Source organism: Vespa velutina, chromosome 4, assembly GCF_912470025.1.
Source record: "Vespa velutina chromosome 4, iVesVel2.1, whole genome shotgun sequence".
NCBI classification, from domain to species: domain Eukaryota; kingdom Metazoa; phylum Arthropoda; class Insecta; order Hymenoptera; family Vespidae; genus Vespa; species Vespa velutina.
Genome location: NC_062191.1, coordinates 7,524,695 through 7,545,383, shown reverse-complemented (window position 1 = coordinate 7,545,383; position 20,689 = coordinate 7,524,695). Strand labels below are relative to the sequence as shown.

Genomic DNA, 20,689 nt, shown 5'->3' with positions numbered 1-20,689 from the left:
TTCTTTGTGGAGTGCATCATAAATCATGAAATTCTTCAAAAAAGGATTCTGACATTTAAATTCAACAATATTTGCATTATTTTGCAATTTCTTGAAAAATTTGATCAAAAATTATTATTACATATTATTTATAATGACTCTAACGCATCTAGGATTGTTTCTTCTTCATAGCAATTTCCTTTCGAATTTGTAATATTAAGTAGTAAATATTGTCAAAAATAGTTTTCTTTAAGTTATTTCTTCTTTATTTCAATACTTTCATAAATGAAGTTCATCAATGTAACTTTATATTACTTTATTATCCTTTTGTGCAATCCTGTACAAATACATTATGCGATTATGCGTGACTATAAGTGAATTAAACATATTATTGATAACAATAATGAAAATTCTATTTATTCTTAAAGTAAAACGTACAAAATGAATGTGGCAGTTAGTACGTTAATGATATAATGCTAATTCTATAATGCTATTATTACTAAGTTTAATCAATTATATATCTTAATTAAATTGAATAATATTTTCCTACTTATTATTTCTTTTTTAAATAAAAATAAATATATTTTAAAATAAATTTTTGAATATGTTTCAGGACTGTGACATATATAATGTTAAAACTTGCTGTCAGTAAATTTACTTAAATTAAAATGCTTATCAAAATACAGTGTGTTTGCTTGATATCGAGTACATGTTCGCGATTAGATTAAAATTGTTATTTTAAATTATAGAATATATATACATATATCTCCTTATAAGCAGTATCTGTATATAATAAATTTTATTATTATTATATATTACATATATATATATATATATATATATATATATATATATATATTCCGTCAGATATTATCCTTTATGCGAAGATTCATTTTTTCACGTTTATATAACGAGACTTCGATAGACAGTAAATAAATAAAATATAGCTTGATAACTGAATGCACATTAGACGATCCTTATAATTTCTTCTATCAGTATTATTTCATTTTTGCAATGAAAAAAAAAAATATCATTTTAGAAATTAGGAATTCTTAGGAATATTTGCACATCGTACAAGTCGTTTTAAACATTAACATCTGATATCATAAATATCATATGCAGTGTTAAAAAAGGGTTCAAAACTTAAAGAATATATATACAGTATCTATCAAGCTGAATAAAAAATGTAGTCAACATGGATAGAAAAATTGAAAATTGACTTAGACGAATTTATGAATGAAAATATTATAGATCATTAATAAAAATCTGGATACATTAAACGTTTAAGATATATTCATAGAAATGATCTACATTTTTTCGTTTTAAAATGACGATTTTTGAAACTTCTATTTACAATGAAAAACAACCTTTTTAAAAACTTCCATTTTAATATTATATTGAATTCTTTTTTGTGACATTATTTTTTTTGTATACAAATATATAAATACTTTTCTATTGAAGTATCTCACATATTCGCGCTGAAGAGGTGATGTACGAGAAGTGACGTATGTTATGAATTTTTTGTTTTTATAAGAAATAGTTTTTTTTTTTTAATTTATAGTATAAAATTGAATATATCATCGAATATCCTGACTTTCATTCTGATTTTCCGCCAAACATCTCTCATTCGGCGTGTCCCCATTATTTTTTACTTTCACATGTTTACCAAAAGGAGACCAAAGTCCTCCGAGTAGCCACAAAAATACGCAAAACATACTCATCGCGGAAGTGAAATGCAAAGAACCAATGTAACTTCCAGTTAAATCATGCACCATGCCTGGAAATATTACAAATAAATAAATAAATGTTTATTATATTTTTAAAATTCATAAATAATAATTATTATTATTATTAGATATTAACCTATGATTGGTCCCAGACTAATAGACAAAATGCCATTGCAAACCATTTGAATACCAGATGCTGCTGGTAACCTTTCCAATGGAACGTAATCTGGTATGATCAGAGTTTGAAAAACAGCCTTTGTACCCTTTGCTATTCCTACGATAACAGCAACTAGGATTACGACGAGGTAATCATCACCCCAGGTACAAAGAACTGTAAACAAATTTATAGTATTAATGTTTATAATATTAATATTGAATTATTTCGAAAAGAGAAAGGAAACGAATTTTTCGTATTATTTTTTATAATGTGATTAATGCTCCAATACGACTAATTAAAAAAGATAGAATTGTTGAAAACTGAATGAAATTAAAAAAAAGGAATGAGGGAGAATTTGTCCAAAATAAAAATCGGATTGTTACGTTCAATTTTTGAAATAACTGAAATCAACCCACCCCGAGAAACACTGCATTTTTCAGGTTGACTTCTTCGCTATTTCATTTCCAAATATTTTACGTTGTTCTACGTACTCATCCTTCCAAATGTAGATCCTATCAAGGATATCACGTAAAGATTTCTTGGAGTCCAGTGGGCTTTTTGTGCGATTAGAGGAACACAAAGACGTCCAGCGATATCAAAGGCAGCTTGGATAGACATTATAGTCGCAATCTCCTTTATTTTTAATCCTGATACGTTTTCGAGGACGAAAGGTATCAACGCATTGAAGTTCGTCTCAGCTACCAAAGACATGCCCATACCTATTTTCAATGAGAAAAAGAGTTTTTATTTTTTATTATTTCAAATGGAATAATTATCACCTAAAATTTTTTCTTTTTTTTTTTTTTTACCTATCACCACAAAAATATAACGTAAATCTTGTAAAAGTATGAGATCCAGGTTAGTCGAGATCTTTTGAAAAAAACTACGTTTCGTTTTCGTCTTTGTTTCTTTAAAAATCTTTTCTAGACTTTCTTGTTTTTTAATTTTTTCTTGGTCGTTCAATAATTGGGACTCGACAACATATTTTTCAACGTCACTTTCATTTTCATTTGTCAGTGTAGCCACATTATTCACATTATAATCCTATTGAAATAATGTTAAATATTATTATATAAATGATAATACTATTTAACACTTATCATATAAATTTTACTGCCGACGAATACGTATCTTCTATTTTATTGATAAAATACAGATAGTAAAGTATTAAGATATAGACATTGAATTACCTCAGTTTTTATTTTCTTGTTAAGACTGTCGTTATTTACGAACGGTCTTAACAAGCAAGCACCTACGAAAGAATTCGCAGCGATTCCAGCGAAAATTATTAAAGTTCCCGTAGTAGCGTATGCGTCTAAAAGCTTCACTATTAAAAGTGGCATTAGAATAGGACCAAGACCGGTCAATGTTACGCAAAGTCCCATTGCTATATTACGTTTTTTTCTAAAATACGTGTTCAATGCTAAACTCGATGCTGGATAGATGATACCTTGTCCGATTCCTAATTCAAAACAAAGGATAAAAAAATTGTGTAAAATAACAAACATTGAAATACATAGGTAGGTATAATGCTCTTATTAAAAAAAATGTTATTTTTATTTTCTATAATTACCGATAATAACGCAATAGCCTACAATGATGGTAGGAAGAGAGAGAGCGAATGCCGTAGTAGATATTCCAATGACAATTGTGAAACTACCAAAAAAAGCGACTTTGCGAAATGAGAATTTTTTCATCATGGGTCCACTTATCAAGCCTAGGCTGCAGCATATTGTACCGTTTAAATGAAGTATCAAGGATGTTTGCGTTGCGCTGATACCGAGACTCGTAAAACGTTTTCCAAAAATAAGACCATAACATTGTTGAATCGGCAGTACAGATAGCTATAAAATCAAACAAACAAATTATTGTCGTATATAGTCATTCATTTTTTATAAAGCGAATATCTTCACTCGTAATGTTGAGATTCTTTTATATCGTTAGTACTCGTTGCTTGTCAAAACAAGTCATTAGGATTTGAGAATAGATATCATATTGCAAAGATACGAAAATTTGCTTTTTTTCTTAAGAATGTGCCATATTTACGATCGTCCATAAATGTTTTATAATGTTAAACTTATCCGTGTCATTGAATGGGATAAAAAAACGTGACGATAGAATAATTAATTAGACGAAACAATCGAATTATGAATTTTGTATTATTTTTCAATGTTTATCAATATGAAAGATAAATAAAGGATACTCTTTTTAATATACTATTCTAAATATAAATATATAATTCTATTAAACTAAAAACAAAGGGAAGAAAAAATCGATCTATTATCGTGTATCACATTAGTATATCGTATGTTATAAAAGATAAACAAACGAATATCACGGGATAAAGGTTGCATTTAAGAGAAATTCGATAAAAAGTAGAAGTGAGGAAGAAAATGATAATATATTAAAATAGAATGAATGTATAAAGTATATGTGTATATATATATATATATATATGTATATATGCATTTTTATCAACTTCTCAGATTTTTTGAGATGTATTTCAAATTGAGGAATATGGGAGATAAGGGACGGACTTACGTTAATAATAGTAACGCCGACAACGATCATCCAAGCCCAGCCTCTGTCAGCTTCACAACGAGTCATGATATCGATCTTATCGATCAGTTTCGAAATTTTTCACGAATAAAATCTTTCTAACGTCTCTCTTTGATGGTTCGTCTTCAAGTAGTCTGCAGACTGTTGCTTTTAGATAATTGATCAGTATACAAATCAGGATAGAGAGATAGAGAGAAAGAGAGAGAGAGATAGAAAGATAAGATACAAGATGTATTTTTTGATAGGAACATGAAAATAGAATAAGAAAGATAGAGAAACCAAGAAAGAAAAAAATGATTAATTGGCCTTCTCACCCGCACATGAAAATATTAATCACGCTTACCTATACCTAATTGTTTAATGATATATATATTATTTCTATGATTTTGGAATCATATGCCATTTGAGCAATAAAAAGGGCGGGATAATATTGTAAAAAATTGTTCCGTTCTAACAGCGGAATTAAGATTTAAAAACATCCGCAAAAGAGAATTTTCTAATTTTATATGGTTAATCAAAAATTTTAAATCTTTGTAACATTCTTATTTCTTTTAAAATAGATGATATATAGTTTTATATTTTATATAATATAATTAATTTTAATTCGGAAGAATTGGTAATACCTTTAATAGTTAGCATAATAAATAAAGTATAAAAGTTATTTTTGTAATATCTTTTCTAAAAACTCAAATTACAGCATGTCGATATTATATATAGTTGATAGTACTTTGATGTTAGATAAGCGGAGTAGAAATAAGACGGAGCACTTCATGGACACTTTAATCGGCTGAATTGCTTCTACTCTTCTTATGTACATTTATAGTATATATTCGATCTAGTTCTGTATAATGATAGGTAATAATCTTATCATTCGTTAAGTGTCAACTTAAATTATTTTTATGATAAATTTTGATCTCGCTAGGTGACACGTCCAATTAAAAACTATTCTCTTATTAATTAATCTGAAACGTATAATAATTATTTCATTTTATCTATTTAACAGTACAAAAATGGTTGATTTTTTGTCGATAGAAAATCGATCTAGTAATTGATCGATCGATTGAATGATTTCATTTTTTCTTTACTTGCTATTTGAAATTTTCATATTATTATGAATAACTATCGTTTCTTGCTATATGTCAACGTTCGTTTAATGGAAATATTTAATATTTATGAGCATATCGTTCTTATGCAAATTATTTGTTATAAATAAATTATAATTATTTGTTATAAATAACGCGTATGAGTGCCTATTCATTACTTTTTGTTCGACGTTGTTATTTGATAAATCATTAATGTCTCTTTGTTCGTATTGTCCATGATTGTTCGTTCGTATTAATATAAAACACAAATAATAATTAAACGTTTCGTAGAAATGAACTGAATCATCGAGTAAACGATACCATTTAATTATTGGAAAAATTTATGTTGTTCATTCAGTCTTTCTTTTCCTCTTCGTATTTTTCCAGTTTGTATATTTCCATATTTTAATGATCACGTAGAAGAAATAAAAACGATTATATTACGTTACGTTTCAGCACGAACTGCGATCGTTTCGAGACTAAACTTTGTGAGTCAACGATGACACGATTGTAATCGGCTTTATAAAATATATTCCAGAGTGTGCTGTCACTTTCGTATTCGTATCTTCATCTTATATTATCTACGTACGTTTGAGACATATAAGACGATTACGCTCGAGACGCCTCCTTTATTGCTACTTTCAAAGCGATTTTAACTTTTCTTCCTTACCGACCGATTATTGAGTTTTAAGAAATCGAAATAATCATGCTTAACGAAAAATATCTGATTAGCAAATATTTTTAATTTATCATTTCGGAGCATCTGTTACAATACCAATTTATCATAAAGTAAAGTATTCAGAAAGTCCTTGTGCAAAATAAATATATTCATCTTATATTGTAATAAATTTCAATGCGAATTTAATTTTTTTCCTTATTAAAAAAATATTAAAGGGAATTATTGAAACTAATAAATTCCATATAAATTAATTTGGTGATGAATGTTCGATGTTATTTGAAATCTATAACTAACACGTGTAAGATAAAAATATAATAAAATATTAAAGAAATGTCGATGATCGAGCGATGTAATTTTTATTATTTGTAATATAAGTTACGAAGTAAATATTATCCATTATTCGTTAGTTCCGATATAAAGAGATCACTTATTGTACATGGTATTCCCACAATGATAAAAGAAATCATGAGAATGATAATAGGTCTCTGATGTAATGTTAAATTAACGATAAGACATAATACGTATAAATTCTTAGAATCCGTAATTGTGCACCATTATAGCGTTGAGAGAATAGTGATGAAATGATCTAACGCTATTCTTGGTTTAATTTACCTACGCCTAATCTCGTTAATAGTGATACCGGAAAGACAAATAATAAAATAATCTACATAGAGATTAAATGTCTCCTTACTGATGCTGTTGATTCTTTTTTAGTACAAAAAACTATAAATGAACTATAAGAGCGTTGAGGAATGGGAAAGAATTAATTAAAATCTGTGATCAGGTTTAAGTGCATTTTTATCGTTTAATAAAGTAAAAATAATAGTCAGTAACATATAATTAAAAGTATTATATATCGCAAATTGGAACTCGGTAATAATACTTGAATTACTGTACAAGATTGATCATCCTATTTTCCAAGATGGATCTTTTAAATCTGAATGAGCGGTCGTATAAATACTTTGCTCTCGTTAAAAAGAAAAGAACAACTCGTTATTCTCTTGTACTCTTATGTGTTTCTTCAATCAAGTCGCATTTCCTTTTACGTCGGCCGAAATATGAGAACTCGACGGTCCACGAGACAAAAGTCAAAATGATCAGGCTTGTCATTACGTGAATGCATACTCTATAGCTCTGCGTGTAGTCTCGTATGTATCCTGCATCAGTATGAAAACGTTTTCTTCTAATATCGATTATTCTTCTCATGGCTCACGTGAAGATTTGTGCGAATGATAATGGAAATTATGTACAGAATATCTTGCGGTTACTTACCGATAAGTGGACTCATAGCAACAACGAATATACCCTTCGAAACCATAAATATTCCAAAAGCACTAGGGAGTCTCTTCAAGGAGCAACATTCAGAGATACTGAGGTTTAAATTGACCAAAGTAGCTCCACGTAAAAATCCTATTATTATGAATATCACTATTAAGGTTGTTCCTTTCGTTCGCTCGGCCAATACTGAAAAATGATAATAAATGTAGGAAAAATAATTAGCGATGATTTGCGATGAGTCTATTATGATTTTAATGAAAGAGCTTACCGGAACGTCCACAACCAACCATGATCGAACAAATCCAAAATATCGATCTCTTCTTCAAGCCAAACTTATCGAAGATCGTTGGTAACGTCAGACGTGCGAGGATGTCCGTAAAGGCAGTGAGGGATAAACAAAAAGCGACTTCCGCCTTGGTCATTCCTATCGATCGTCAAGTATCTCGAGGAGTCTAGCTAAATTCTAAGTAGTGCCGTAGCGAGGCTTAGTTTTCATTAGATAGTCGATTTGATCCTTTACAAGTTCGCAAAGTTTTTAACGATATAATTAAAAAAAAAAAAAAAAGCTTTCAATTAATCTTTCTTTTCTGTTCTTTTTTTTTTTTATGTAAATAAAACACGAGCAATGTCGACTTTTTCAAGATTTAAATAAATCTATGAAGAGCGTTAGATCGATCGATCGACGAACCACCAACGTTCCTTGCTACGATACCGCTCATGAATTCTTTTGCTAGGCGATACTAACCGATGCTCGAGAGGAAAAATGGAGTCATCAACTTGAAATTTGATTCTGCCACGTAATAAAGGCTAGTACCTATAATTACGTTCAGATAGACCGTATCTTTGAGAAGATCCAAATCGAAGGTTTTCTTTATTTTGCCAAAGCACGTTGTTTTTTTGTCATTCTCATCGTCTTCGACCTCGATGATTTTTGAATCGTTCTTCGTTTCATTTTTCTTTCTGCCGTCCGTATCACGACCCGTGTCATTCGTCACTTTACGCAGAGACATTGAATAATTTTGCAGCAAAGCATCCTTCTCCTTTGGCTCAATGATTTTCTATAAGAATCGTTTGATAATCACATGTCATTATATTTCCATAAGTTTCAGTCGTATGATAATTGTTTCTGACATGTTATTTCGAAATGAATAACATGTTGTTTTTTTTTTGAGATAAAAATTTTCTTATTATAACGATTGATGAAATTTAAGATAAAATTTTTACATTACTTTAGGAATTGAGATTTCTTTTCTACTTTCCAAAGACCTCAAAAGACAGGCACCTACTACCGAATGAAGTGCCCATGCACTTATAATCAACATTGTTCCACGAAATCCGTACAATCTTAGAAGTATATGAACGAGCTGTAGTAAAAAAAGATACATACTTTATCGAGTAATTATATATCTGTGTGGATTAGTAATCGTTACATAAATCATTTTACGGACCTGCGGTACCAACATCATTGCCAAGGTTGTTCCAGCCATTGAGAAGCCCACTGCTTGTCCGCGTTTCTTGTCGAAGAAAGTGTTCAAGGCTACGAAGGCGGACGCGGTCGCAATTCCTGTACCAAAGCCTGTCGTAACGCAATAAATTGCTATTATGATATATATTGTCATATATATATATATATATATATATATATATATATATATATATATATATTGAAGATTATAGAAAAATTGTAATTTTTGAAAATTCATTGATTTTGTTCGAAAAACTCAACGAATATTTGACTTAGATCACTTTTCAAATTATTGACATTATATAAATAAATAGTTGTAATCGTTGCTTAATAGAATGTTTGCGAAAGCATGATTATTTACCTCCTAAAATACTATAAGTACATATCAAATAAAACATGCTGTCCGCCCTGGATGTCAACATAAGAGCTGTGCAACTCAGAAGTGAGCCAAAGAATGCGACCTTTCTGTAAGAATATTTCTTCAACAATGGTCCAACAAAAAGACCTATGAGAAAGAAAAAGATAATGATCGCTTCATTTATACGAGAATTGATGATCAAAAGAGGTCTTTTAATTTTTTATATCAATATAAAAACAATCAACATAAAACAATTAGATATTACGAAACAATGAATGAAAAAATAACGATTACCTGAAAAATTGACGATGGCGTCAAGTACGCTCATTATCACTGATGTTCCAGTAGATTCGATATGAAGATCTTCCAAAAGATCTTGGAAGAGAAGACCAAAAGATGGATCCAACGACCTCAAGGAGAGCTAGCCGTATATTATTAAATTAATATATTTTTTCATTATTTAATAAAGAAATATCAATATATTTCTTTGTTAACGTCATATCATTTCGTTTGTATAAATAATCCACGAAAACAAAACTTTTATCGAGCTCGAAGCTGTTGTAAAGGAGGATAATTGTAAAAATTTGGTATTTCCTTATACTAGAAGAAAAAAGTATTTATTCATTTCAATGCTAAAGTTGTGTTCAATTTGGCAATTGAAATGGTGCGTTATTTCGTTAATAAAAAATGTAAACGAAATTGTGATTAAACAAAACAATGGTCTCTTTTTATGTGGATTAACAGCATATACGTACACACACACACACACACACCTGTGTGTACAAAAAATGAAGATTTCTATCTTTCGAAATTAAATAATTTTGGTCTGTTAATAAAAAAAATTCGAACTTACCGAGATTAAACTACTACCTAGGCAAACGAACCAGCCCCAACCACCATCTGGTGCCTTCTTTCTTGTATCGTCATGTGAGTTCTTCATTTTTAACGATGAGAGAATTTTTGAAACGCGCACGTTCGATCGTGATTACGAATTAAACTGAAATCGACTTGGCATGTGTTACGATTGAAAATTCTGTGTGACAGAAGGTTTCTGCTTTTGATCACATAATCAACCGAAACAGTCACTATTGATAACTATCACTTTATTCAACAATCACTGATTGCTCGATATAGTTAATCTATCGATTTTCTCTCACTTCTTTTATCGATATTTTCTTTGTTAACATCCGGTTAACACATACCATTTAAGCCATAACTTCGTTCGTCCATTCATCCACTTATTTGCTCGTTACTTCGCTTGACTTATCGTCTTTATCTCTGTTTTAATATGTATCAGTCGAAGTTAAAGATAATTCGTTAAAACATAACCAATCCAAATTCATACATAAGCAATCCAAAGGACCGTAGATGTTCCATTTGAAAAAATCTCTTGAAACGACATGATTCATTAAGTCGATTATCATTCGTAAAGAAGGTATCTCCGATTATTGTGATAATCACTGTATTTTTCTTTATTTAATCGATAAAACTGAGATTATTATTTATCGCCATCAGGAAATCACATTATTAAGAAAGGTTAAATTTTCTGACAACGTGGAACATCTTATAAAATTCATTCAAATAATTTTTATTATGATATCCCAATTGTTATTACAAATTCACTGTTATCAACACGAACGGTTATTATCATATAATTAATAATATCGATTCAACGTGTAAAATATTTTTTTATTTCACGTACATAATTATTCATGAACCAATGCACTTGTATTTCGAACGACAAATATTTACATTATATGTACATTATACATGAAAACGTTGATTCTTGTTTCGCAATAAGGATCACGAGTTATCCTGTGAGCAGAATGACTTCATCTGCTCTCTCTGCGACCGACAGTAAGACTTGATAACATTTATCGTCTGTCCGACTATTTCTAATGTGCCGTCCACTACTCGTCGACCTTCTTTCCATTACGTTTTACACACGACGCACGACGCACAAACAGCGGAAGGATCACGATAATGAAAAGAACGAATAGCGAACCAGCAGGCGTTTCTAATCACTGGCTATCTCGCTTCTTTAGTCTTTCTCTCATTTTTCTTTCGTCCTGTATATTCGTATTCGACTCGCGTTTGTCTTTCGCATAATTTCATATCGTGCGATTGTTAGCATAAATTTAAATTTCCTGCATAGAAGTTCGCCTGCCAAATAGGTTCAAATGATTGGGATAATTAAAATAGTAATATAGTTAATATTAAAATTATCAAACACGTAAAAATAATAGATTTCCGATATCTTGTTTTATAATTATCAAAAATTATAATCAAGATATAGATATAAGTTAAAAGTTATTTTTCTTTATTTATTATTGTCAAATTAAATAAATTAAAAAATAATATCGAATATACTGTTTTATCCAAATTGACGTATATAGTATGTTGGTAGTTCTAGCTTTAATTTCTTTTTTATAATCGATTCTTCGTTACTTCGTTTATTCATATGATTTCTTTTTTGATTATCATTTTACTTTATTTTATGTAACTAACATATATTGAAGGTGAAATTTATTCGTATATGTATACGTAATAAAATGTTACAATCCAGCCATGCAAAGACTTCCGAATGGGAAGTCGAATAAAATAATTCGATAAATGCGGCCGAAAAACTCGTTTGCTACACCTACCGGCACTAACAAGGGAAAGGTGATTTTATGAGGTTGCGTATAAGATCTGGATGGAATAAAATATACTCGTATATACAATTATACCTACAGTCGAACAAGAGTATTAAGATGTTTGTCAGGAATGTGTATGTACATATGTATCGTCGGTATCAAATAGAGATATGTATAATACATATACGTCAAAGAAGGTTACGAATACGAATTTTATTGAATTTATTAACATAAAAATTTAAATAATCTCTGTTGGTCTTTCGTGGCTGTCTATACGTATGTATGTATATATATATGTGTGTGTGTGTGTGTGTGTGTGTTCAAGTATATGTGCATATATTTATGATTATTTTATCGATTAGATGCTTTACAATATTTTAAACAATTTCTTGGTTCATTGGATATAACTGGATATTAATGGTTACATTGTGGAAATTCCTTGATCATTTTTTTTTAATACAATCGAGTTGCATTACAAAAAGTAACGTATTTCAATATTTCGACTCTATCAGGGATATTTCGAAACACTTATTTATCGAAGATGATGCGATCGTACTAATAATATTACACAGTATAATAGGAAAGACAATATTATTCGATAGCATCGGACTGGCAGTGGTAATATACTATGTTGTGTCACAGGAAAAAATCTCTAAGAGAATATGAGTCAACCGCAAGATCCATTTGTCTGGTTTCACGGCGAATAAAATATCTATCTTCGTCATTTTTATCGATATCTTATCTATATTTCATTGACGTCACTTCTTAATCGTTAATAAATCAATGCATCGAGATATGCTTTACAGTAGCCTTCATTATTTATTCATTAGTTATTAATGTAGTAATTAATAGGAAAATAGTTCATTGTTTTGTCTTTTTAATTAATTCTGTCTTTTTAATTCTATAATTAAACTCTGTTATGACGGAAATGACCGTAAATTAAATTTGTAATGTGTATTTATCAATTATGAAATGTACCTTTATCTTTTAACTTACCGTGTAACATCTGATACTTTTAAATACTATGCAAATAATTGGTTTTTTATTTAAGATATATGAAATTAAAATAAAATGCATTAGGAATGAATATACATATATTAGAAGAGCGTTAGGAATGATATAAAGATATTAAGATATGCTAAAACATTGAGTTTTTAATTCCAGTAAAATTTTGGTAACTTTAGTCATTTTTAGTATACTGCAAATGTTCAATTCTGGATGACTTCAGTAAGAAAAGGGTTAAATACAATGTAATTATAATGTAGTTTTTAAAAATATACAAATTTTTATCGAAGAAATATCAAATTAACGCAAGATATATTTCTTGTCTACTATTTATACTTCGAGTAGTCTATATACAGGCTGCGCCGAATGGTATGCAATTATTGTATCGCTACAACTGCAGTAAAACGACCACTTTATTTTTTTTCATTAATATAAAAATAATTATCAAATTGTTTGTGATCGATACGTTAACGTTTTCAAGTAATGCATTAATAAGTGGTTGACAATAATTAAGCTTTCTCTTTCTTTTTTTTTTTTTTTCTTTTAATGAATTTTAAGGAGTTTACGTCGAGAACAGATTAAACTTGGAAGAAGATATTCATAAAAATAATATTTTTCTCCTTGCAGGTTATGGATTGAATTTGCATTAAGCACATGATCAATGCATTTATCAGTTTCTTGCAGAACATTTTTCATTTCAATAATTTCATTTACTTCTATGATTTTGTTTCGTAAATACGCAATGTAACGCAAACATAGTAGTATGAAATACAAACATTCTTCAGGCGCAACGATACGTCGTTTCAGTAATGAGCAAATTTTACATATTTATATTAAAACATATTCTAATTTATACTAAAGAAATTTTATATTAAGAAATTTTAAATATTTACACTAATTTCTTCATATTTATACTAAAGTTATAATGATAGCTATATTGTGTATGTTCTCATAATTATTAAGAAGGTTAGAGGTGTATATTTGCTGGTAACCTTTGCTATATATTCTTCTAGCATAAAAGTTATTGTTAATATATGTATAATAAAGTTTTAGTGAAGTTCAACAATATTTTGTTGTGCGTGTTGTTTTCTCAGATTAAAACTTAAAAATCAATGAAGAGGATCCATTGACTCAAAATGTTTCCGACTTTTCAAATTATAACCGCATCTATATATATTCAATTTAGTACCTTATTAGTCTAATAAACTTTTCAATCTAATAATTTTCTTACGCCGCACAATGATTATAACTGATAAAATTTACAATTAATAATCTTTAATTCTAAGTTTACAATTGATCAAATACACAAAGATATATTTAGGGTGAGTCAAGCAGAGTACGTGAGCGCCAATATTAAGAGAGAAGAGGAGAAAACCAAAAAAGATAGTGTTCTACTATTCTCTAGAATAAAAATCGTATTTAATAGAGAAATAGAAACGAAAAGATGGAATTGGAATTACACACGTATAATTTCTGCGTTTGTCCTAGGAGTTATTTACTCTAGATATGTCTCTGCAAATACGTTTCTTCAAATGATTATTGAAAAATATATTGCCCTGATAATATTTTCAGTTGTTTAATTTATATTACTTCCTATTGAAGAAGAATGTCTTATTTAAAAAAGTTTCAGGAGCAAAGGATGAACTATATCGGTATTTAAATCATATCTTCATTAAATGAAAAAATTATTTTACTTTATAAAAAAAGAACAAGGCAAACAATTTATTCAGCAGAAAAAATCAATTGTAATGCGCCATTTAAAGCTTTCTGTCTTTCTCCGTTCCTTTGCATAAATCTAGATTATCATAAGCAATATTTCATATTAATCAAGTAACACAATCTGACTATATTAGTTACGACACAAAAATGTAGCTTTTATAACATTCTGTCAACTTTAATTACTGCTATTTAGCTGCAAATGTTATTTTCTTGAATTTTTAACTACAAAAGCTTTGTGGCAACTAATAAAAAAATCAAAATGGAGGCACAATTATTTTAGTTGTATTAACAGACATAAAATCACTTTGACAGCAATTAGAAAAATCGAAATTAGCTGAAGCGAATCAAATTCAGAAAAAGTAGTACATTTTACAAAAAAAAAAAAAAAATAGCTCTAATGTGGCTGTAATTTGTATGTGATTATCAGTTTTATGTAAAACTTAGCAGGTATCAGACATTGTCAGTGAATCTATACGTTTATTTATGCGACTCTAAAATTATTACTTAAGGATCTATATATAGTTCTGTAATCATTATATTCTCATAGGAGTTTGTGTCCGCTCTAATATACTTACATGTAGATTATAAATTGTAATAATAATTTTCAATGATTAATTAATCTTTGACTTTGATCTATGTTTAGTGAAACGAAGCTTTTAGGTTGTTAGTGGTCCAATGCTAGATAAACCAAAAAACTTTTTTGATTGTCATTTTATTCTTTTCACGTAATTTAAAGATTAAAATCTAATTGAATATTGATTTACATATAAAAAGCATTATTCGTTTATTAGTTTGGTATTTATCTTTTTGTTTTATTCTGTCATTGCCATAATGTCGTTATGACATTTTTACAGAAAAATAGTTGTGAAGCTAAATAAATGATTGCGACATCGTTTCGAAAACTGTTATCCCACTATTCCTACTATATCTTTGTCAAAAATCATAATGACATTGTAGCTGTGGTAGAAAAAAAAGTTGCAATTTAAGCTGCGACAACGTTATCGTCGACGTTCTAAAACTTGACTTGGATAATGATGGGTATTTACCACAGTGACGTTGAATACACAGATAACGGAATTTTTTGAATCGTTTGTTACTTGTTTTATTCAGTCTTTCAAATCTGTCTGTCTCAGAAATCTGTCTTTCTCACTATCGTAAAACTGTTCTTGTGAATCGTCCGCAACTATATTACATGATACTGGACGTTAAAAGAAAAAGAGGAAGAGTAAGAGATATAGAAAATAAGAGACACAAGTAATTTTGAATTTGAAACCGAATGTTCAAATAATCACGTTAAATGTTACAACTTTTGCGAAGAAACAATCAGAGATAATAAAAACAAGTGTTAATAAATTTATCGAGCTATTGTGCTCATATTTCGTAATTCATAAGAGTGAAATGATAGTTGCAAAGAGGAACGGTAGAACACCAGAAATGACAGCTTTAACGACTAATAGCGTAGAAGAGACCGAAAAGAAAGATCGGAACCTGACAAGAATTGATCAAGTTATTTGTGAGCTGGACGATGATATTAAATTGGAGGATCTGGCACCAGACGGTGGTTGGGGGTGGATGGTGGCTTTGGCGATGATCATCGTTCTTGTATGTGAATAACGACTGCTTAGAGAGTGATTTAAATTGGATTTTGAATTTAATCCATTTGTAAATGAAAGAATTTTGGAGTGTCTTAAATTCCTGTATTTTATTCAATTACAGGTCTACATACTTTTATCCAACTTGTGTGTTACTTATACAGAGAAGTACAATGTTGCCGGTGATTTATTTTCTAGAGCAATTACATAACATATTAAATTACCTTAATTGCTTAAATATTCAAAGATAAAAAATATTATATAATATAAAATATATAATATGAGAGGCGATAACAAGCCTAACTTAATCATTCGTTTGCGAATGATGTTTCGTATAATTCGTGATTTCTATTTTGCAATTATATTAAATTTTTTGCAAGCCCCATCATTATTTCGCGATTAACGTCCATGAAATCAATTTTTGGATTCTTTTAATTATAGACGTCTAACAAATAATATAAATTATTTTTTCAGGTGACGACGCTCGGACCGGCCTCGTCTTTCGCCATAATTTTCGGTGATTTTCTCGTGACTACTGGTCAGACTGGAACTGCCATGACGCTCTTTAATTCAGTCTTTATGATCACTTTCTCCATCTCTAGTAAGTTGGAATCTGACGCATAATTGCATGTACTTTTTTTGATACAAATATTACGACATGAAGTTCGTAGTAACGTAAAGACACGTTTGAATTTTATGAAGAAATTTGAGTATTTCGATATTTTAAAGAGAAATTAGTAAAAAAAATACCGGAAACAATAAAATACGATTTCTTATGATTTTGAGAATAATCATAGATTTTTTATTTTTTTATTTGTATTTGAACAATTTATGAAGAGAATTGTCCTTGTTCTTGAGAAAGATGAAACTATGACTTTATGAATTCGTAATTTTATATACGGACGCATCCTTATATTAAGCATTGTTGTATTATGATTTTCATTAGGCGCCAAGATGAGGAATAGTATATGCGAGACGTCGAGACACGAAGTATATTTGCGTACAAACAGAACAGTGTTATAACGTGTCGTTAAACATGTGTGTTGAGTTCTCATTCGTAATACATATATACACATATCATTTGCGACGTGTACACTGTAGTAAACTTGATCCATGATCTATATATCAAATCAATTCTATTATTGTTAAAAAGTCTTAATCAATTCTGTTTACGTCTTTGTGTTGTCTTATATATTGATTCTTGATCTATATATCAAATCAATTCTATTATTGTTAAAAAGTCTTAATCAATTCTGTTTACGTCTTTGTGTTGTCTTATATATATGTAAGACAATATATATATATGTTATATGTATATATATGATGCGGTAAAAAATTTTCTTGGTAAGATATGAATTTTTATATTAACTTGAAATAAATTTGTAATCTATTTCTTATATATCGTACAGTGAATATGGTTTTGTTTTGATTATTGTATTACGTATATGCATGTATAAGGAACTTTATAAAAATAAAATTATTTACAAAATAACGAGAAAGTAATAAATCGAAAGATAAGATGATGTCGGATAATCGATAAAGCTAGTATGTTCGTATACGTCGTCAATTTGCATAAGGATTAATATAGATCATGCTAAAAGAGAAAAACAGTAGCGATAAGAGAAAATGATGAACCGAACAGTAGCTTGTGTGCTTTGTACATAATTTCACAAAAACTTTTCCGATCTTATGTATAGATAGTCTAACAAGAAATATTTTTTATGTATTTCTACTTGTTATCTTCTCTTTGCAAGGAATTAAACAAAGTTTAAAACTTTTTAATTCATTCATTGTATCATTAAGTATATGATTAAGATCATGACAACTGAATGAAAGAGATTTTAACTTGGTTCGTATTTGTAAACTTTAATTTGTATTTGTAGGTTTATTAACGAATGCATTGTTGAAGAAATATTCGATGAGACCGGTTGGAATCGCTGGCGCGATGTTCTTCTCCATACCAAATGTCGCATTGGCATTCGTTAACAATGTCTATCAAATGGCTTTCATATTCTTTCTTCAAGGGATTGGAATAGGCCTTCTTATTACGATATGTAACACGAATTTCAACGCTTACTTTGTGAAGAAACGTACCCGAGTGAGTGAAAACGAGAAATTCGAAACATCGATATTAACGATATACTTTCATTATCCTTTCTGTTTCGAGAGAGAGAGAGAGAGAGAGAGAGAGAGAGAGCGAATTGTACAGCAAAAAATTATATCGAAATAATTTTATGTCTCAGGTAATGAGTCTGGCTCAAACGATCATCGGTATGGGTGGCATCGCTTATCCCATTTGTATTGAGAAAATGATGTCAATGTACGGTTTTCGAGGTAATTTATTTAATGCAAATACGTATGAAGAAAGTATATTATTGTACATATATTATATATTCCCCGATTTATTACATACAAATAAAATATTATTAGATACTTATCGTGAGAAAAGTTTCTTATATAAACAAATAAAAGATTATTAAATTTCTTTATAACATGTAATTAAATTTTATTATTTTCTACTCGTGAAAAAATAATGACTAAAATTATCGATAAATTGTATCGACAGCGGTAAGATTGGAAATTGGTTTTATTGAGTGAAATGATTTTACTTCTCTGTCTTTTTTTCAATAATTGTGCATTTCTTTATTCGTCGAAGGAACCGCAGCGTTGACAGGTGCTTTCAGTCTGAATTGCATTGCCGGTATGACGATGATGCATCCGGTCGAGTGGCATGCCAGAGATCCGGCGGAGATTCGTGCAGAGAGAATTCGGGAGGCTGATGAGAGAAAATCGAAAGGATTTGCTATATCAGAACGACGTTCGACCATTCATGTCCATCAGGAGTCTGTATCAACCAGGAGGTGCAGTTTACGTAGCTTAAAGGAGGAAAGTTCAAAGGAAGTTCCTCTGCTAATCGACACTTACAAGGTTTTTATGTTTTTTTCCTCTTTTTTCTTTTGATCAGAAATTAAAATGAATTGGTCAAGCTCGACTTGGTTTTGAAATTAATTTTAGACTCATGCAAAAAAAGTTGCATCAATATCCGAGCTCGAAGGTCTTCGCGTGAGATCGTGGTCCTTGTCGGCACGTGAAGCTTTGACTAGAAAATTCTCTACTCTTTCGGCATCGAGTTTGACAAATTTGGCCAGTGGTGTCGGGGCTCTTACAGATATCAGACACAATCGTTTCGATAAAATTACGAAGGTGGCCGATCAAAAACAACGAGATGAACACGAGGATGAACAGACATTGTGAGCTTTATGCTTTCATTATTCTTCAATCTGTCATATCATACTCATTCTGTTATCTATTTTCTTTTTTTTCCTATAGATCAATGTCTAATATGTTATCCGATCTTTTGGAGGTATCTTTGATAAAGGATCGCTCCTTTTTGAACCTATGTTTTGGCATCAGTTTCGTTTTTACGAGCGATTTTACATTTAGTTCATTACTGCCATTAATGTTGACCAATTATGGATATGATACAAGCGATGCCGCTTTGGCTGTTATGGTTGGTGCTACAGCCGAATTGATTTCAAGAATTTTACTTGCTATTTTCACCGTTTTCGTCAACGTCAAAGCCAAGTACTTGTTTTTCATTGCCATGATCGCAATGTCGTTTGCTAAAGCAGGTAAAATGTTTTTAAACTATAGTTTAATAACGTACTAGTTTATAAATATTTAATTAATAATAAATAACTATAAATATTTAATAATAATGTACTAATATATAAACTATATCAAGAAAAGAATTTTTGTAGAGTTTATTAGCAGTTTATTTCTTATAGGATTTTTAATTTTCGAAAATACTTTGATGGGCGCATTAGTGATGAACGCAGCAATTGGAATGGTCCGTTCTTGGTTGCTAGTTCCTCAACCTTTAGTTATCATAGAGGACATTAGCATTGATAAATTTGCATCTGCTTATGGTATTTTTGCGGTTGTCAATGGTATCGTCTCGATTTTTTTAGGTCCATTTATTGGTACGTTGTTCTCACAATTTTTATGATTATTTTTTATTTATTGATAAATTTTTACGATAATTAGATCAAAATGTATGATATTTGCATTTTTAAATAAATTGTAGGGTTTGTTAAGGATTGGACTGACAGCTATCGAATTTGCCAATACGCTATGTTAGGAATGAATTCCATTTTCGTCATTCCATGGGCTTTGCAGTTTATTTTCGTAGATCTTTTAAAATGGAGGAAGGAGCGACGAAACAAAATTTTATCATCCTCCCTAAATTAATGCAAATGGAGAGAGATGGAGAAAGACCAGTAATTAGAATAAGTATTCAATAGAATAGGTGTATAGAAATTGAAGGTGTTAAATACGATAATGGTAATAGCGGAAATAAGAAATAATTATACTCTCTATCGATTATATTATATCACAATAATTTTATATGACGATTCGTATCGATCGTCCATTTATATATATTTCGTTAAAG

The 20,689-nt window shown here is 29.7% G+C and overlaps 3 protein-coding genes across 7 annotated transcripts; 1 reads left to right on the top strand and 2 right to left on the bottom strand.

The window, feature by feature from the left end:
* Nucleotides 1-280: 280 nt before the first annotated feature.
* Nucleotides 281-6,276, bottom strand: LOC124948381 (monocarboxylate transporter 9-like). 4 transcript variants are annotated; one of them, XM_047491909.1, is made up of 8 exons: nt 5,684-6,276; nt 4,405-4,569; nt 3,437-3,707; nt 3,054-3,325; nt 2,673-2,907; nt 2,355-2,582; nt 1,843-2,037; nt 281-1,756 (listed from the first exon to the last, which is right to left on the bottom strand). In XM_047491909.1, exons 2-8 carry the CDS (start codon nt 4,468-4,470, stop codon nt 1,557-1,559), a joined length of 1,467 nt encoding a protein of 488 aa, XP_047347865.1. In that variant the 5' UTR covers nt 4,471-4,569; nt 5,684-6,276; the 3' UTR covers nt 281-1,556. The 4 variants fall into 4 exon arrangements, with proteins under 4 accessions (XP_047347865.1, XP_047347864.1, XP_047347863.1 ...); XM_047491908.1 differs by having other exon boundaries at nt 4,405-4,563; XM_047491907.1 differs by having other exon boundaries at nt 5,826-6,276.
* Nucleotides 6,277-6,963: 687 nt separating this feature from the next.
* On the bottom strand, nt 6,964-11,191 carry LOC124948382 (monocarboxylate transporter 14). Its single transcript, XM_047491911.1, has 9 exons — nt 10,138-11,191; nt 9,579-9,705; nt 9,288-9,431; nt 8,910-9,037; nt 8,691-8,825; nt 8,207-8,519; nt 7,730-7,885; nt 7,456-7,647; nt 6,964-7,340 (listed from the first exon to the last, which is right to left on the bottom strand). The coding sequence occupies exons 1-9, from the start codon at nt 10,222-10,224 to the stop codon at nt 7,177-7,179; spliced, it is 1,446 nt and encodes a 481-aa protein (XP_047347867.1). The 5' UTR covers nt 10,225-11,191; the 3' UTR covers nt 6,964-7,176.
* A 4,560-nt stretch (nt 11,192-15,751) lies between these two features.
* LOC124948510 (monocarboxylate transporter 9) lies at nt 15,752-20,635 on the top strand. 2 transcript variants are annotated; one of them, XM_047492216.1, is made up of 10 exons: nt 16,106-16,246; nt 16,361-16,418; nt 16,711-16,837; nt 18,120-18,334; nt 18,480-18,570; nt 18,893-19,164; nt 19,252-19,487; nt 19,567-19,868; nt 20,025-20,219; nt 20,324-20,635. In XM_047492216.1, the coding sequence occupies exons 2-10, from the start codon at nt 16,410-16,412 to the stop codon at nt 20,485-20,487; spliced, it is 1,611 nt and encodes a 536-aa protein (XP_047348172.1). In that variant the 5' UTR covers nt 16,106-16,246; nt 16,361-16,409; the 3' UTR covers nt 20,488-20,635. The 2 variants fall into 2 exon arrangements, with proteins under 2 accessions (XP_047348171.1, XP_047348172.1); XM_047492215.1 differs by lacking the exon at nt 16,361-16,418 and having other exon boundaries at nt 15,752-16,246.
* Nucleotides 20,636-20,689: the final 54 nt, after the last annotated feature.

Coding starts and splice junctions, on each gene's coding strand:
- LOC124948381 (XM_047491909.1), bottom strand. CDS start 4,470: ATGACTCGTTGTGAAGCTGACAGAGGCTGGGCTTGGATGATCGTTGTC. Junction 3,326..3,436: donor AGGCTATTGCGTTATTATCG/GTAATTATAGAA, acceptor GTTTTGAATTAG/GAATCGGACAAGGTATCATC. Junction 2,908..3,053: donor ACAAGAAAATAAAAACTGAG/GTAATTCAATGT, acceptor TTATTTCAATAG/GATTATAATGTGAATAATGT.
- LOC124948510 (XM_047492215.1), top strand. CDS start 16,043: ATGATAGTTGCAAAGAGGAACGGTAGAACACCAGAAATGACAGCTTTA. Junction 16,247..16,710: donor TGGCGATGATCATCGTTCTT/GTATGTGAATAA, acceptor TTATTTTTTCAG/GTGACGACGCTCGGACCGGC. Junction 18,571..18,892: donor GTCAATGTACGGTTTTCGAG/GTAATTTATTTA, acceptor TATTCGTCGAAG/GAACCGCAGCGTTGACAGGT.
- LOC124948382 (XM_047491911.1), bottom strand. CDS start 10,224: ATGAAGAACTCACATGACGATACAAGAAAGAAGGCACCAGATGGTGGT. Junction 9,038..9,287: donor TACTTATAGTATTTTAGGAG/GTAAATAATCAT, acceptor GCGTTACGACAG/GCTTTGGTACAGGAATTGCG. Junction 7,648..7,729: donor GGTTGGTTGTGGACGTTCCG/GTAAGCTCTTTC, acceptor ATCATTTTTCAG/TATTGGCCGAGCGAACGAAA.